Source organism: Trichosporon asahii (assembly GCF_000293215.1).
Source record: "Trichosporon asahii var. asahii CBS 2479 unplaced genomic scaffold scaffold00025, whole genome shotgun sequence".
Lineage (NCBI taxonomy): Eukaryota > Fungi > Basidiomycota > Tremellomycetes > Trichosporonales > Trichosporonaceae > Trichosporon > Trichosporon asahii.
The window spans coordinates 279,443-294,596 of NW_014040899.1; the positions used below are offsets into that span (position 1 = coordinate 279,443).

The following is a 15,154-nucleotide window of genomic DNA, read 5'->3' on the forward strand; positions in this document are numbered from 1 at the left end:
TAGAGGGACGCCCATATTTACTTTGCAACACTCACGTCGGCCTGTCTTTCTCCTCCATACTTTTCCTATCGCACAAATAGTCTGTCATATCTACGTACAGCCCTTCCTTCTTCCACTTGCCTCACGTACATCCTGAACGCACTACGTGGCTACCTTTCTCGCGCCGCTGCTGGTACAGCGCTACACTCACACTTCTCTCGCCACCAACGACGCCCCGCTCTCGTCTCGCCCGAGCCCTACCACCTCTTGTAACCCTACCTCTCTCTCTCTCTCTCCGTGATCAGCATGGATGACCAGATTGTCTTAGATGCGCCAGGGCAGCCTGTCATGGAGGAACGCAAGCGCAAGGCGTCCATCGACCTCGCACCCTCGAGCCCCAGACCCCGACTGCCAAAGAGTACCGACACCTCCAGCGCCGACACCGACACAGATGCTCAGACCTGCCCAACTGCGACTCCGCCTCTAGCCCCTCGCGTTCCGCGCGACGCAAATGCGTGGCACAACACACAAGCCGGAATGGCGCACGTTGCAGGCTATCGCAGATTCATGGCGTTCATCGACGACCTCAAAGGTGAACGTGGCGATGATTCTTCCGCCACCGGGACGAGTGACAGCAATAGCGCCGCTGCTGCAGCTTCGACAGCTCAGACGACCCCAGAAGCCGCAACACCAGCTACTCCTCCAGCAACCAAGTACGCCGATACGTTCTCCGACTCGGAGTGCGATTCCCCCGACGCCGCCAACTGGTCCGAGGCAGAGTTCTCCGCGTCCGACGAAGATGATGGTGAGGACACCACGTTCTGGCAGAGTGAGATCAGTAGGCTCCAAACCCGTCTTCAGGCAGCTGAGGCTGAAACAAGAACGCTGGAAGAACAGAACGCAGAGCTCACCGCCAGAGCCCAGCAGGCCGAGCGCAGGACCGAGCTGGCGGAGGAGAAAGCGAGGGAGCTGGGGCGGCGCTGTGACGAACTGAGAGTAGAGATTTATGACCAGAAGACCAAGGTCGAGGCTCTTGCAGCTGAGTTTGGGGAGGAGCGCAGTGCGAGGGCTTCAAGGGTTCAATTTGCTCCAACTACCCATGTGCGGCTGTTCAACCGGTGAGCGCGTCCCTCAGCAAGTGTCGTCGCCTCAATGGCCCTCGCGATAGGTCCAAGACCGATGATGCTGTATCCTGTGGGGGGTTAGAGTTATTAGAAGCAGATACCACGGAGAGACCGGTGTTTACAATGCATGCATGTGACCTGTAAAGCTTGTCGATGGGAGTGGAAACTGGCTGCTGGTTTGCGATGCAGATATGAAGAGACATGGAGATGGCGGAAGCGGATGGAGGGCGCAGGTCGCGCAGATCCGCTACATACGAAGGACGGTCACACTGTGCCTGCGCTTTCTTCACTCGCCACTCTCTATTCCTCCAGACCTGCGGTAGCTCCTCAGCATCACAGGAAACCGTTACAGGGGTCAGCCAAACCCTCAGGTGACGCATCAAGCCTGCCACGAGCGAAGCGCGTCGACCAACCAGCTCTCTCCACCGACCCCGGCCCTCCCAGAACAACCTCCGCCGCCCGCATATTTCCTCTACCGAGATGGAGTACCTCAAGTTCTTCAAGCGCCGCACGGTCATGGAAGACGACGACGAGCACAAGCGCAAGGCCCCGCGCTTGCGGTATTGGCAAAGCGACCTAACGAATGGGAGCCGAGCGGAACGCCAATCTGAGTTATCAGACCCCCACTGCCCTAACCTTCTCCGCAACGTATACTCCCAGCCCGATCCCTCGTCGCCTGGCACTTTACGGGGCCCCGTGGCTCAGGACCAGACCGCTGCAGCCGACATGACGAGCCTGCAATCCGTGATCGAGGCCCTTCGCACCCAGCTGCGCGCCTCAGACGTCCACGCCCGCACGTACCGAGAGGCAAACGTGACCCTAGCCCGCCGGGCGCTGAGGGCGGAGCGCAGGATTGTGGAGGTGGAGCGCGAGGCTACCAGTGCCACAAAGCGGGCCGAGGAAGCAGAGCAAGAGCTCGATCGGCAGAGGAAGCTCGTCGCCGACTGGACCAAGCGAGCTGAGGAGGCGGACAAGGCCGCACAGGAAGCCAGAGCCAAGGCGGAGCGTGCAGTCGCGGACGCAGACAAGAGGGCGTTGACGGCGGAGACCGACGCCGCTGCACGCGTCCAGGCCGCCAACGCCGCATTGCTCCGCGCCGTGGCTGAGGCCGATAACAAGACTACCGAGGCGGAGAACAGGGTGGCAAGGGCTGAGGCGGCCAAGACTGAGGCTGAGCGCCGAGCCACTGAGGCCGAGTGTCGGGCTGCTGAGGCTGAGGAGCGCGCAGAGAAGGCTGAGAAGCTTGTCGACGCTTACAAGCTCGTGCTGGATGATAGAGAGCGGATTCCTCCACAGCAGCGCAAGACGCAAGCACCAGCTGGCGAGGCGCCTCAGCCTGACGCTCGTGACCATCCCGCAAATGCCAACGAAGTCAAACCTGTTATCGAGTGAGACTCTGCCTTCGCTTGATAAGAATACGGCCCATGGAGGCGATCACCAGCGGACGATACGACAAGCTATGCAGAACACATCCAGGATTGGACGATTGCTAGGGCACGAGAAGCCTGTGGATAAGTGTATGTCGAATGTATGACATGATGCATTAGATCAGAGAGTCAGCCTGTGGGTAGCGGTTAGAAAGCACAGCAGGCATCAGCAACTCAGCTGCAGCGTCCGCCGACAGGAGGAAGTCGTAAGCTGGAGATCAGCAACACGATCGACGGGCGGAAGCTGATCACGGAGGGCATTGCCGAAAGATCTCGAACTCCTTCTGCGTCGACTGTGTCCACTTCACCTGCTCTCTTTCAACCTCAACCGAAGCCGAGACACCACGCCATCGAGCACACACAAACTCGCGTGAGCGCTATCGCAAGTCGCTGGGCGACAGGAAACGGGCACTCGCCGCCTCCCTCGCCCGCAACTCACAACGCCGCCAAAGGCACCGACCTTCCTTCCCTTGATCTACCATGACCTCCGCGCCCAACAAGCAGCGCAATGCGCACGACAGCGGTTCGCCGAGCGCCCGTCGGCCTGCCCCAGAATCCCGCAAGATCAAGAAGGCCAAGACGCACCACAACGACTCTAAGGCCGGCCGCAAGGTTACCCCGAAGAATACCGCATCCGCCACTGCTCTCCCTGCTGCGGCTCCGCCCTCCACGCTCGCCACAGACGAACACGACGTCCAGGACATCGCGGTCGCCGACATCACGTGCGAAGTCGAGCTGCAGCTCCTCCGCATCGAGCATCATGCCGCCCAGACCGAGGTGAAGACGTACAAGGATGAGTGCCGCACGCTCCTGTGCCGCAGCGAGGCAGCCGAGCGCAGAGCCCGTAGCGCTGAGCACAAGGTCGCTGAGGTGGAGCGCAAGCTCGGTGTCGCAGAGAAAAGGGCGAGCACGGCTGAGTTCAAGCACCGGGCGGCCGGGCGGCCGAACGCGATGTCCTAATGGCGCTTGAGCAAGCCGGATCTGCAGAATGTCGCGCAAACGGCCTCTTGAACCTCAAAATGCAAGCAGAGGATGCTGCCCGCGAGACCGAGGTTCAGGCGCAGTTGAAGATTGCAGAGGCTGAAACAGGGGCCGACCTCAAGATCGCCGAGGCCCAACGCCGTGTCAGGAAGGATTTCGCCGACGCCGAGGAGAGAGCAAAGTCTGCCGAACAGAGGGCGAGGGATGCCGAGGAAGCCGTGGCGGAGGCTGAGCGCCGCGCCGCCAATGCTGAGAAGCGCTGCGCCCAGACCGAAAAGCTGCTGATCGCGTACAAGCTCGTTTTGGACGACAAGGGACGGTCTTCTCCGGAGCCGGAGAATCGCGGTGTCGGCGCTTCAGTCCTTGATGAGGCTACTATCGACGCACCACGTTGCCGCTGGAGCCGCTCTTCTACTCTGTCTCGGGAGGACGACGACAAGCCTGGCATGACGTGAACCACCCTTCCCTGCATCAGTCGACGATACCCCAGTCCAAACAAGATCAGCAAGAACGTGTCGCTGTGAAAACTGTGATATAAGCGCCATGCATAACATTTGAGCTTTTATGCTCTAGCCGGGGACCATTGGTCAGTTGGATTGTCAGGTTGACGGATGCCAAGGAGGCGGATACTGGAAACAGCGAGAGTTATACAGCCGACCACGTTCCCCAGGTCCCATTCCCGAGGGCCATTCGTATGCTCTGCAGCGAGTCAGCACAGGTCAGCCCTCCTCGGTTGCACAAGGAGTCGAAGAGCAATACCAACTTCCGTTGACCCCTTCTCTCCGACCATATCGGATATGCGACCATGCCGACATTCCATCTCGTGAAATCTGGTTCCGCCGGCCGTGCCTGAACCGATATCTCTAGTTCCTTTCGAGTTGACCACTCGACCTCCACCTTTGCTCTGCTTGACCGCATCAACCATGCTGAGCCGCGTCCGCCCTCTGGTGCGGCAAGCACCGACGCAATTCCGACACGCCTCGACTCGGACAACAGGACGAGTCACGACCACTAGCCCTTCATCCTCCTCACCTTCGGCCTCATCCTCCTCTTCGTCGTCTTCCTCCCCACCTCCAGGCGGAAAACGCCGCTGGCCAGGTCTCCGCTATTCGGCGAAGGTGACGCTGTACGCCGCCCAAGTGGCATGTTTTGCGCACCTCGTGCTCGCCTATGTCGGTGAAGTGAGCGGAACGAGCGGGACGAGCATGCTTCCCACTCTTCCGGCAGACGGCTCAATCCTGGTCGTATCGGCCCTCGCGTACTGGCGACCGAAATGGATGGGCGGCAACCGACGTCCGGAGCGCGGCGACCTCGTCACTTTCCCCTCGCCCAGCAACCCGGAGTATGCCGTGTGCAAGCGCGTCGTCGGATTGCCGGGTGATATTGTCGAGGTTGAGCCGAGGCGGTCTGACGACGATCCGGGATGGCTCGCGGGACATGTTGTTGAGAGGAGGGGACAGGGGGTGTTCATCAAGGTGAGTATACATACTCCTGCAACCAGTCCTCTGCAGGCGTCTGGGGCTATAGGGTCTCTTGCAGCTTCGCAGATAGCCTTAGAAACAGCTGACGGCAGGTTCCCAAGGGCCACGTTTGGGTCGCGGGCGACAACATGAGCAACTCCATTGACTCGCGGCATTACGGACCAGTGCCGATTGCGATGATTCGAGGCAAGGCGACGTACGATGTGAGTGTAGGCGGGAGTGATGCCGCTGGTGTGCAGCCGAGGACTTGCACCAAAGCGACAGGGCCTCCCTATCCGAGGCTGCTGTATATCCTCACCTCGAGCCGGTCGTTGAATGTCGAGGTGTTGAGCCTTTCAGCGGAAGCTGCCCAGTGGCAACAATAAGCTAACAGACAGCTCGCGAACGGCGTCAGGAAACTGGGCAACAACATCACGGAACTGGGACCTAGCCCGACCCCGTGGCAGAACTAGCATTGTACCATATCAAGCACACATCTGCATTGCATCACCACCGAGGTCGTCCGAGCCGATAAGATAAGGCATCAGCTGACACAGACATTCGACGCAATACTGATTCCTCATCCACAGATTAAGAAACGGCAGTAGCCCAGCCTGCATAGCTTCTGGACATTCGTCACAATATATCCGGAAGACGCTGACAACAGCATGCCTCCAGCTGGGGGTCCACGGCTGTTGATGAGATTGAGGGAGGGAGCCAACATGGTGCAGCTTTACCTGTACCCCCAGAAGACCAAGCACTGACTCGCTTTCCTCAAGGCTCTCTGGCTTGTTGCACGACAATTATCTCGTAGCACTGGAAGCAGGTGCTCGGAAAAGCGAGCGAGGACGCCGCCATGTCGCCGCGAGTCTCCCACGGTAGTTTCCAAGCACACACAGTCTGCACCTCGGTCCAGACTCGACTGTCCTGGCTGACGTCATGACTTCACCTCGGTCGTTGCCACTCAGCGCCCAATCACGCCCGGCGCGCCGTTCGACGGTAACGACATGTCCCCCAATCGACGATGAAATCAAGCCGCCGGATTCGTGCTTCGCAACTGGCGACCTCGCCTCGAGTACATGCAGCGTGATGTCAGGTTATGCGGTGAAAAACACGGACAGCCGAGACTTGTCACAGATGAAAACTGGCCCGTTTGTATGAGGGAACGGCGTTTCTAGAAGATCATGGACGCCACAGCGTCATGCGCAATGTTGCAGTGGGTGGCTGATGATCTGCAGTACAGGTGGTGATGTTGTTATGCACCAAGCTAATGGAAAGCATATCGGCATGGCGCGTATGCACGCGTGATCGCATGCACCATTCATTAACAGAATAACAGTGCATTCGGACTGATTCCATCCGAGTCTGTGGAGCATGCTCGAGCGAGAGACGATGCCTGGCGACGTAACCAGGTGAAAGCACTCAGGAGCACGCGGGGCAGCGTCACGAAAAGGGCCCGCCGAGTTTCCCATAGCTATATCATCCCTCTGCCCGAGCTTGATTCTCCTTCTTTCCTCACCTCAAGCCAACTCACTTTTCCATCATGACCGCAGCGGATGGAATCCAGTTCAGCGCGGCCGCGTTCCTGCCCGGCGTCGGTGTCACGCTTCTCGGCGTCCCCTTCGCCGGCACCCTCGCCCGCTACCTGACCAACTACAACCCCGTCATTGACGAGATCAACGTCACCGAGAAGAACGGCGTCAACAAGATCTCGGTCTCGGAGGAGCAGCCCCGCTCCTGGTCTCTCATCCAGATGTTCAAGCGTACCTACAAGCTCGAGGGTATCGCTGGCTTCTTCAACGGTGCTTTCCCTTCGGTCCTGTCCTACCTTGTCTCGTCCCTGCCTGCTGCCATTGTTCTCGGTGTCGCCGTCGCCAAGGGCACTTCCCCTACCGACCCCGCTACCACGACCGGCACCCTCGGCCGCGCCTGGGCCTGGTTCACGCAGACTGGAAACGGAATCCTGTTCGATGTTGCCTTCAACCTCCTCGTCGCTCCCTTCAACGTCCTCGCCGCCCGTGCCTTCGTCTCTGCCTACCGCCTCCCGTCGTTCAACCTCAAGTCTGTCATGACCGAGTCTGAGCAGTCGAACCCTCTTCGTCTCTACCAGATCCCCGGCCTTGTTACCTCGACTATCCTTGACGTTCTTGTCGGCCGTGCCCTCACTTTCGCCGACGCCGACATTCTCTGGAGCTACGGTCCCGAGGGCGAGTTCGCCTGGTCTCTCTTCTCTGCTCTCGTCCAGGCCCCCTTCCTCCTCGTCACGACGCGCATCCAGTCCCACCCCTCGGACGCGGACGGCACGCCGCTGCCCGTCGGCCCCCGCTCGAGCAACTCTGCCGAGGACGACATCCTCGTCCGCCCCGTCCGCTATGGTGGTGTCGTCGACGCTGTCCAGTCCATCATCGCCGAGGAGAACTGGCCGACCCTCTTCCGCGGCGCCTTCTGGGGTGTCGTCTTCGCCGTCGGCCGCGCCGCCTTCAACCAGTACATCCTCAAGGAGCTCCAGAGCGGCGCCCTCACTGGCCAGCCCCCCGCCCCTGTCATCGCCTAAGCGATCGGTGGGTGCGCATCTGGGAGATGGAAGAAGAATAGGAATCTGTAGTCGTCGTTGTAACCATAACGCTCGAAATGTGATCCAAGACTTGTCTCTGAAGCACTCTGATGCAATCCGAAGGGATCCGAATCTCAGCGAATCACTTACCCAGACGCGTCGCAGTCTGTTTCTCACACGCGTGAAGGGTCTCGCCGCTGACGTCATGTGACCTGTGGTTAGGTAGCCGATACGCGCGGGGTAGTCGCGGGGGTCGGGCCGATCGTCCGTTAAGTGAGTTTGTTGTTGTCACCGCCGTCGTCGACCTTCTTCTCACTGTACACTCGCCGAGCACTGGCTTGAGCATAGCTCCTACAAGTCCAGCACACTTACATTCACCATCACCATCCCCCCTTCACCCGACTTAGCATCATGGCAATCGACACCCTCCTCTTTGACTGCGACAACACGCTCGTTCTCTCAGAGCACCTCGCCTTCGAAGGTTGCGCCGAGCTCGTCAACAGTCTCATCAAAGCGCACGCCCTCCCGCTGGAGCCCTTCACGGGTCCGACTCTGCAGCAGAAATACGTCGGCCAAAACTTCCGCGGCATGCTCTCCTCCCTCGCCTCTGAGTACTCGCTCCCCATAACGCAGGAAGAGCTCGAAGTCTACGTCAAGAAGGAGGAAGAAGTCGTCATTGCCAAGCTTCAAGCGGCGCTCGAGCCGTGCGAGGGCGTGAAACCCGTTCTGGACGATCTGGAACGGAGTGGGAAGTACACCCTCGCCGTCGTCTCTTCCTCGGCGCTGAGGCGCGTCAATGTGTCGCTCGAGAAGACGGGTCTGGCGGGATACTTCGGCGACAGGGTGTACTCGGCCGCGACCTCCATGCCGGAACCAAGCTCCAAGCCCGATCCTGCAATTTACATATTTGCGCTGGCGAAACTGGGCAAGAACGCAGATACGGCTGTGGCTGTCGAGGACTCGAGGAGTGGGACGACATCTGCGGTTCGTGCAGGGATCAAGACGATTGGGTACCTTGGCGCATACCCGCCGGAGGAGAGGGAGGACATGGGACGGGTGTTGAAGGAGGCGGGGGCTGTTGTTAATATCAACCACTGGGATGAGTTTGAGGATGCCCTGAAGAAGTTTTAGAGCTAGGTGAGCTGGGGTCTCGGTGGAAGCTGACGACAGAAATTGTATGGATACCTGTGCATGGGGAACATGGGGTAGTACGGCTAGGAGGATGCGGTGGTCTGGTCTAGGTAAGCTACAAAGCTTGATACGGTGAAGCTGACAGCAGTCGGTGTCAGGTACTCACACGACGGAGGAACACAGCCAGCGACACAGTCGGGCGGTTGGGCAGAGCGGGCCATGCTCTAGTGCTGGAGTGGAGAAGGGTTGCGAACCGTCGCCCGGCATGTGGTCCGGCAAGCCGTGGGATCTGGGCTGACGGAGCGCTGACAGTTAGAAGTCATCCGGACGTGGAAACTGACCGATCCTGCTGTCGTTCAGGTGTCCAGGTTGTGCGGGTCGGTCTGAAACGAGGAAGGGCTGACAGTTAATGGCGACGATCTTTTAACTGACCTGTTCGGCCAGGCTATGGTCATTGACTTGAATCGATACGCCTCGCTGGGAATGGCCGTGGACGACAAAGGACTGACAGTTAGGAAGATCACTTGTTCGAAACTGACCTGAGTGTCCCTCGCTGCGGAACGCATACCCCTTGCCCTGCTTTGGTCTGAGCGAGTCGATCGTGACGCGAACAGGGAGTCAATATGTGTCCGGTCTTCCGGCCCTCTCATAATGATGTCCGGTCGTCCGGCCCTCTGAGTGTTCCGTTCCCACGCGACAGGGTACTAGGATGTTGGTGTGAGTCAAGATTGTGAATGAGTGATGGAGTGGAAGGAGAAGCTGACAGACAGATCAGCAGTCTCATATAGACGTCTTGGGAGCCTGCCCAGTTGCGTGCGGGACGACCGCGCGGGCTCGAGACGCCGCAAGCATGACATTTCGCACGGCGCTCGCATGCTCGCGATCTCGCGGTTGGCGAATTGGTGTGTCCGACGGACCCGCGTGCGTCAGTGTGTGCTGGTTCTTGAACTCGCGCCGTCTTCGCGCCATCCGCGCCAGACGTACCATGGCCAAGGCCGCTCGATGTTTGTTCCGAAAGGCCGGAGGGCGTCAGTGTGTGCTGCTCCTCGCACGCAACGTCCACCTTTGCGCCTTGCGCCTTCCTCGTCCGGCATGACAGGCAACCGCCCACGATGTGACGACGCATTTCCATCAACCACGGACAACCTCGTCACCACCAACCTTCACCTACAATCTACTCGGCAACGCGATGAGCTCCGACACCACCGTGAACAAGCAGTCGACGAGTTTTTTGATAAGACCACAAACAAGCTCGATAGTCTCGAAGACGTCCAAGCGGAGCTGATCAAGGCCCAATCTGCATACATCGAAGCCAGCAGGGACCACATCGCGCTCCTGGCCGAGGGTATCTCACATAGGGACATCACTATCGCCGGGGCAGGATCGGGCTTCCCCATCAGTTACAAGCACAATCCGTACGATCTGGCGGCACGAACGGAGAAGGCATCTGCTGAGCAGCTCGCGGTGTTGGCTAAGAGGATGGACGAGCTGAGTGCCATTCACTCGTTCCTCAGGAGGAGCTCTTTGACCAAGGATCTTGGTGAGGAGCGTAACCTGAAATGTGCAAGGCGGGAGGACTAGGTTCCCAGCTCGAGAATGCACGGCGACCAGGGAGCAACAACGACCAAGGTCGGAACCGCTATTGCACTGGCCCAAGAACGAGTGATTCTTCGCATTCAGCCCCGAGTTCGCACACCATTCTTCTCATTGAGATGTCAATAGCCCAACGTTGTGCACTATGCAGCTCATTCTGGGTGAGGGAGGGATCTCGGCTACTATCTACCGCTCACAGTGAATGCCGGGGGCGCGGATGTGACCTGTGCCTCACGCCACCAGCTAGCCATGATTTAACTCCGTCATCAGCGACCAACGTACAGTCCACTCATCCGTCCAAGTGAAGTCAACAACGATAGGCTTCGCCTTCTCAACATAGCTCACCTCTCATCAACTCGACCTCCGAACAGTCAGCACTCGCACAGCGTTGTGGTCTGCCTCACTCCCATGACCAACTACCGGCACTCACATCAACACGCCCACGCATCTCTCCCGCCAGCGTTTCAGCAGGCACAGTCGCCTCTGCCAACCCCCCCTTCCTCCGCTCAAGCTTTCGGCCATACCTACCCTGCAAACTCTTCTCAGCCAACGGGGCCATCACCTTCAGCGATACCACAACCCGGCGCCAGCATCATGACTACCGGACCCCGCACGCCCGAGCCCTAGAATGGCCTTACGGCGGACGCAGGGGACGACGCTTCCACCATCGCCAGTCCCAGCAAGCGCGCACGCATGATGACGCCTGAGCCTGCGCCAACGCTGAAGTACGAGCTCGTCTTCCGCCAATTCGCGGACGGTCCGGCTCCAATTCTCAACGCCGGCAGCTCTTCCAATGTTCAGCAGGAGGAGCAGAAGCGCAAGGTATGTCATTCAACCGGCTTCACGTGCAGGGACCTAACCAACAGATGCACGCCCTCGAGCTAGAGATCCACAAGCTGAGGGAAGACAACTCCAAACTTCAAGACAGGTACAGGTTCCAGGCGGAGGAGCTGCGCGCGCAGGCTGCGGCTACCAGAGGTGCCAGCCAGGAGCTTGAAGAGGCCAGGAAGGAAGGAGCCAACTGGAAGAAGGAGGCCGCAACGGCGAGAAAGGAGGTCGAAGTCCTGAAGCGTCGAATTGCGGAGCAGGATGAGGTGCTCGCCAAGCAGGCGAAGGAAGCTGAGAAAACGCAGCATTGCCTGGACAGCTTGTTCAACGTCGACGCCGCCGACACCCAGGGCTAGCTTGCAGTTTAACCTCCTAATGCATACATCCACAGCTTTCGAATTTCAGCATCGTTTGATTCCGTAGACCCCTTGACCAAAAGAACAATGGGGGCAGTCGGTCTTCAACTCACAATCTCGGTGTCTTCCCTCTCACGTGTGACACGTTCTCCCACACCGCTAGCCCCTTCGCCCTTGATGCATAGAGTTGAGCTGGCCATTGCATTAACAGCGCCTTGTCCACCCGAGGTCGCTGTCCAAGGAACTCCACCTAGCAAGGATTGGACGACACCCAAGTGAGTCGAAGATCGGCAAGGATCACCGCGAGGAGGGACGGAAGCAAACGACCACCACGAGGGGGTTGACTGGACTGGGTCAGTTGCGTCACCACATCTCACTTCTTTCACGAACCGCATCTCCTTCACTCAGACGTCAACCAGAGGGCTCTACAAGGCAGGACAGGCGCCTCCTGGCTTTTCGCTCTTGCCCCTCCCTCATCTCCGCTTGCTTTGTGAATCTGCCTCGACGCGAACCTTTCGTCAATCGAGCATTCCATCGACCTTCCTCGCCATGTCTCTAGGCAGTGGGACCTAGCAAGTCTCGCCCGAACGCGGAACGAAGCGCAAGGCAGAGGAAGAGCTCGCCAACATCAATCAACGCCTGCGTCTCATCGTGTCCGGCTTCGTCGCTGAACCCCCCAAGCGCACCATCCCTTCGAGCTCCTGCGACTGTGAGACCCAGATCCTTCAGCTCAAGCTTCAAGTGGCAGAGGCCAAGCTGCAAGCTTCCGAGGCCGAAAGGCGCGCAGCAGAGCTCAAGCGTCTGGCGGATGATGCCGACCGCAACTCCGCGGCTGCCAAGACGGAGGCAGCGAACGCTCGTGCGGACGCTCTAGCGACCGAGACCCGTGCAAATGCCGATAGGCAGCGTGCCGCCGAAAATGCAGTCTGTCGCCTCGCTGAGTCGAGACGGCCAGAGGTGCTGCTGAACAGCGCGCCTTGCGTGCGGAGCGTCATCTCGCCGAGCTCGAGGAAGCCAAAGCCGCTGCTGAGAACCGAGTACTCGCTGTCGAGCAAGCTGCCATCGAAAGCGCGGACCAGCATGCCGAAGATGCAGCCGCCGCGGAGCGTCATCTCGCCGAATACAAGAAACGGGCCGCCGACGCCGAATGTCGCCTCCACCAACTAGAGAAACGTTCTCAGATGGCCCATGTGCGCACCTCGGCGGCGTACTTCCGTGCGCGCCAAGCGGAAGAGCGCGGAGCGCTCGCCAATCGTCGCGCGTCTGCTGCGGAGTACCGTGCGTACACGTTGGAATGCTGTCTCAAGTCGGCTGAGATGAGTGTCCAGGAAGCAAAGCAGCGTGCCACCATCGCCGAGCGTGCCGTCCTCGATGCCGAAAGCGCCGGGTCTGAAGCGCAAGCGCAAACCGCAGTCGCCGAAGATCGCGCATCCACCGTGCAGCGTCTGCTGGCCGACGCTTTGGAACGTCTCGCAGCCACTGAGCGCCGTGTCTCCGACGCCGAGGAGACCGCCGCCGCTAGCGAAGCCGCAATGGTGGAGGCCGAACAAACTGCAGCTGACTTCGAGGAACGCCTCTATGCGGCCGAAGCTCAGGCAGAGACAGACGAGGAGGAGAGGAGCGAAGAATTTGCCTTGGCGGAGGAAGCTCGAGAGGAGGCAGAGCACAACCTCCTTGAAGCCGAATGTCGTGCGAGTGAAGCTGAGCGTCAAGTCGCCAGGCTGGTAAGCAGCCCAACCGCTTGCGTCGTGCTCACACAGACTAGAAGGACGAGAACAAGCAGCTGAGGCGCGAACTTCTTGAGGCGGGCGACCAGAACGATACATACATTGCGGAACTGAACGAACTTCTCGACAACAAGAAGCGCACTGTTCACAAGCTCGAGGCAGGCGTCAAGCAGTGGAAGGAGCGTGCGTTGAACACGGACAGGGATCTCAAGAAGCAAGCCGAGGAGCACCTGCGCAAGGTGCGCTGGCTCAAAAGCAAGAACAAGGCGCAGTCAAAGGAGATCGACCACTTGACCAAGAAACGTGATGAGCTGGCTCACGATATAGTCTCGAAGAACACTCAGCTTTCGATCAAGGACGACCAGATCACCGTGAAGAGGGAGAAGATCGATGAGCAAAGCCTGGAACTTGCTGCGATGCGTCTCAAGTCAAAGAAGATCGGAGCACTGCTCCGCTAGCACAGCCGTGCGCTGCCGTCCGCGTAGCGAGCGCAACGTAGTCTTTCGGTCTCGGTTATGCCGGTGACTGAAGAGGCTTTTGCCTCCAGTAAAGCAAGCTTTATGCATATGTGTATGAGTGAGCCAGCGCTGGCCATGACGCCGTGCCCAGGGAACTTGCCCAGGGATGCACCGCAACGCGCAGGAGTGGAACTGGCCAGAACGGCTGGAAGCAAAGGATGATCGCAGCAACCCTGAAGTTACCACCTCACTACGCGCACTGCGGAAACTACGGCCCGACGAAGCGCGTCAGATGCCGCGATAACGTCGGGCATGACCTCACTACGCGGTGCATGATACTCCGCTCGTCGATTGCTCATTGCGCGTCCTGTGTGAAAACGGCTTCAGAAAAGCTGATTCCATGCATGCATGCGCGCGTCGCCAGATACGCGTCGCAGTCACTCATGCACGTATAAACAGCTGGCTGGAATTAGATGAGTGCTTCGTCCTCCCGCTCCAATCTTCATACCCTGCCCCATTCTGCTTGACCGCCCTCGCTCCCGTTCCATATATATCGCCATGGCAGCCGTTGCCCCACAAGCACAGTACGCGAACGTCCACGTCCCGTCGCCGCATTCGTCCATGCCAGGACGTACTCCTCAATCATCCCCAGTCCCCTCATTCCGGTCAGTGCGAATCAAGTCCCCAGCCCCCTCTGGCCGCTCAAGACCAACTTCCGTCTCCTCCATGTCGTCCATGGCTCCTCCGGCCCGTATCCCCGCCTGTCCAGGTCTGAGCCCGCATACGATCTCTCGCGCCTCCCCATGCCCCTCATTGCGTTCATCACCCCGCCTTCGCAGCCCGGAAGAGCACTACGAGCTGCTCGAGCGTAAGAGCGCCGAGGTCTCCCGTTCACTCCTCGAGGCGATGGAGGATCTGGACGCCAAGGACTCGATTATCGCAGATCTGCACCACACGATCGGAGACCTGACGCAGAAGCTTGTCGATGTTCGCCGCGAGAATGTTCAGATCGTGAAAGCTGCAACACCATTCACAGATGCGGCACGATGTGCGGGAGCCGATGCAGAAAACGACGGGGAGAAGGAAGCACTGAAGCGCCGCGTTGCCCAGCTGGAAGTCGAGAATGAGACTCTCAAGCGGAGGATGGACAAGGTGTCCGTCGTGAGGGCGACGATGTGAGCGGTGCTGCCACCTCAACTCGCAGTCACCGCATATTCCCAACCCACTTTCCACGGTTCCAACGACTCGCGGCTCTCTCGATCGAAGCGGAAACCATTCCTCCCACCTAACCCAAAACGTCTCGGCGGCATCTCGGCACAGTCGACAGCTGTGCCTCTCCTCGACCGTCGTCATCTGACCCACCCGTCCTCGTGGTCTCCACTTCGGCATCTAAAATCAACCCCTCGCCCGCGCAGGCCTGTGTCCTTTCGTCAACGTCACCGCCATGGCTTACGGTTCACATGCCATTGTTACCTTAAGGGCACCCGACCGAGCTCCACAGCCACTACGATCAGCTGCTCGTTGTTTGGTTAGACT

The 15,154-nt window shown here is 59.2% G+C and overlaps 10 protein-coding genes across 10 annotated transcripts; all 10 read left to right on the top strand.

Annotated features, from left to right (window-relative positions):
* Window positions 1–285: 285 nt before the first annotated feature.
* On the top strand, window positions 286–2,495 carry A1Q1_00596 (uncharacterized protein; the record flags this gene model as incomplete). Its single annotated transcript, XM_014325911.1, has 3 exons — window positions 286–1,097; window positions 1,293–1,457; window positions 1,520–2,495. The coding sequence occupies 3 exons, from the start codon at window positions 286–288 to the stop codon at window positions 2,493–2,495; spliced, it is 1,953 nt and encodes a 650-aa protein (XP_014181386.1).
* Window positions 2,496–3,010: 515 nt separating this feature from the next.
* Window positions 3,011–3,490, top strand: A1Q1_00597 (uncharacterized protein; the record flags this gene model as incomplete). The annotated part of the gene is made up of 1 exon (XM_014325912.1): window positions 3,011–3,490. One exon carries the CDS (start codon window positions 3,011–3,013, stop codon window positions 3,488–3,490), a length of 480 nt encoding a protein of 159 aa, XP_014181387.1.
* Window positions 3,491–3,549: 59 nt separating this feature from the next.
* A1Q1_00598 (uncharacterized protein) lies at window positions 3,550–3,966 on the top strand (the record flags this gene model as incomplete). Its single annotated transcript, XM_014325913.1, has 1 exon — window positions 3,550–3,966. The coding sequence occupies one exon, from the start codon at window positions 3,550–3,552 to the stop codon at window positions 3,964–3,966; it is 417 nt and encodes a 138-aa protein (XP_014181388.1).
* A 750-nt stretch (window positions 3,967–4,716) lies between these two features.
* Window positions 4,717–5,357, top strand: A1Q1_00599 (signal peptidase I; the record flags this gene model as incomplete). Its single annotated transcript, XM_014325914.1, has 2 exons — window positions 4,717–4,986; window positions 5,094–5,357. The coding sequence occupies 2 exons, from the start codon at window positions 4,717–4,719 to the stop codon at window positions 5,355–5,357; spliced, it is 534 nt and encodes a 177-aa protein (XP_014181389.1).
* A 1,157-nt stretch (window positions 5,358–6,514) lies between these two features.
* A1Q1_00600 (uncharacterized protein) lies at window positions 6,515–7,525 on the top strand (the record flags this gene model as incomplete). Its single annotated transcript, XM_014325915.1, has 1 exon — window positions 6,515–7,525. One exon carries the CDS (start codon window positions 6,515–6,517, stop codon window positions 7,523–7,525), a length of 1,011 nt encoding a protein of 336 aa, XP_014181390.1.
* A 411-nt stretch (window positions 7,526–7,936) lies between these two features.
* Window positions 7,937–8,656, top strand: A1Q1_00601 (uncharacterized protein; the record flags this gene model as incomplete). The annotated part of the gene is made up of 1 exon (XM_014325916.1): window positions 7,937–8,656. The coding sequence occupies one exon, from the start codon at window positions 7,937–7,939 to the stop codon at window positions 8,654–8,656; it is 720 nt and encodes a 239-aa protein (XP_014181391.1).
* A 1,092-nt stretch (window positions 8,657–9,748) lies between these two features.
* A1Q1_00602 (uncharacterized protein) lies at window positions 9,749–10,237 on the top strand (the record flags this gene model as incomplete). The annotated part of the gene is made up of 1 exon (XM_014325917.1): window positions 9,749–10,237. The coding sequence occupies one exon, from the start codon at window positions 9,749–9,751 to the stop codon at window positions 10,235–10,237; it is 489 nt and encodes a 162-aa protein (XP_014181392.1).
* Window positions 10,238–10,942: 705 nt separating this feature from the next.
* Window positions 10,943–11,433, top strand: A1Q1_00603 (uncharacterized protein; the record flags this gene model as incomplete). Its single annotated transcript, XM_014325918.1, has 2 exons — window positions 10,943–11,071; window positions 11,116–11,433. 2 exons carry the CDS (start codon window positions 10,943–10,945, stop codon window positions 11,431–11,433), a joined length of 447 nt encoding a protein of 148 aa, XP_014181393.1.
* An 87-nt stretch (window positions 11,434–11,520) lies between these two features.
* A1Q1_00604 (uncharacterized protein) lies at window positions 11,521–13,618 on the top strand (the record flags this gene model as incomplete). The annotated part of the gene is made up of 5 exons (XM_014325919.1): window positions 11,521–11,708; window positions 11,853–11,923; window positions 12,011–12,357; window positions 12,405–13,157; window positions 13,199–13,618. The coding sequence occupies 5 exons, from the start codon at window positions 11,521–11,523 to the stop codon at window positions 13,616–13,618; spliced, it is 1,779 nt and encodes a 592-aa protein (XP_014181394.1).
* Window positions 13,619–14,176: 558 nt separating this feature from the next.
* On the top strand, window positions 14,177–14,797 carry A1Q1_00605 (uncharacterized protein; the record flags this gene model as incomplete). Its single annotated transcript, XM_014325920.1, has 1 exon — window positions 14,177–14,797. One exon carries the CDS (start codon window positions 14,177–14,179, stop codon window positions 14,795–14,797), a length of 621 nt encoding a protein of 206 aa, XP_014181395.1.
* Window positions 14,798–15,154: the final 357 nt, after the last annotated feature.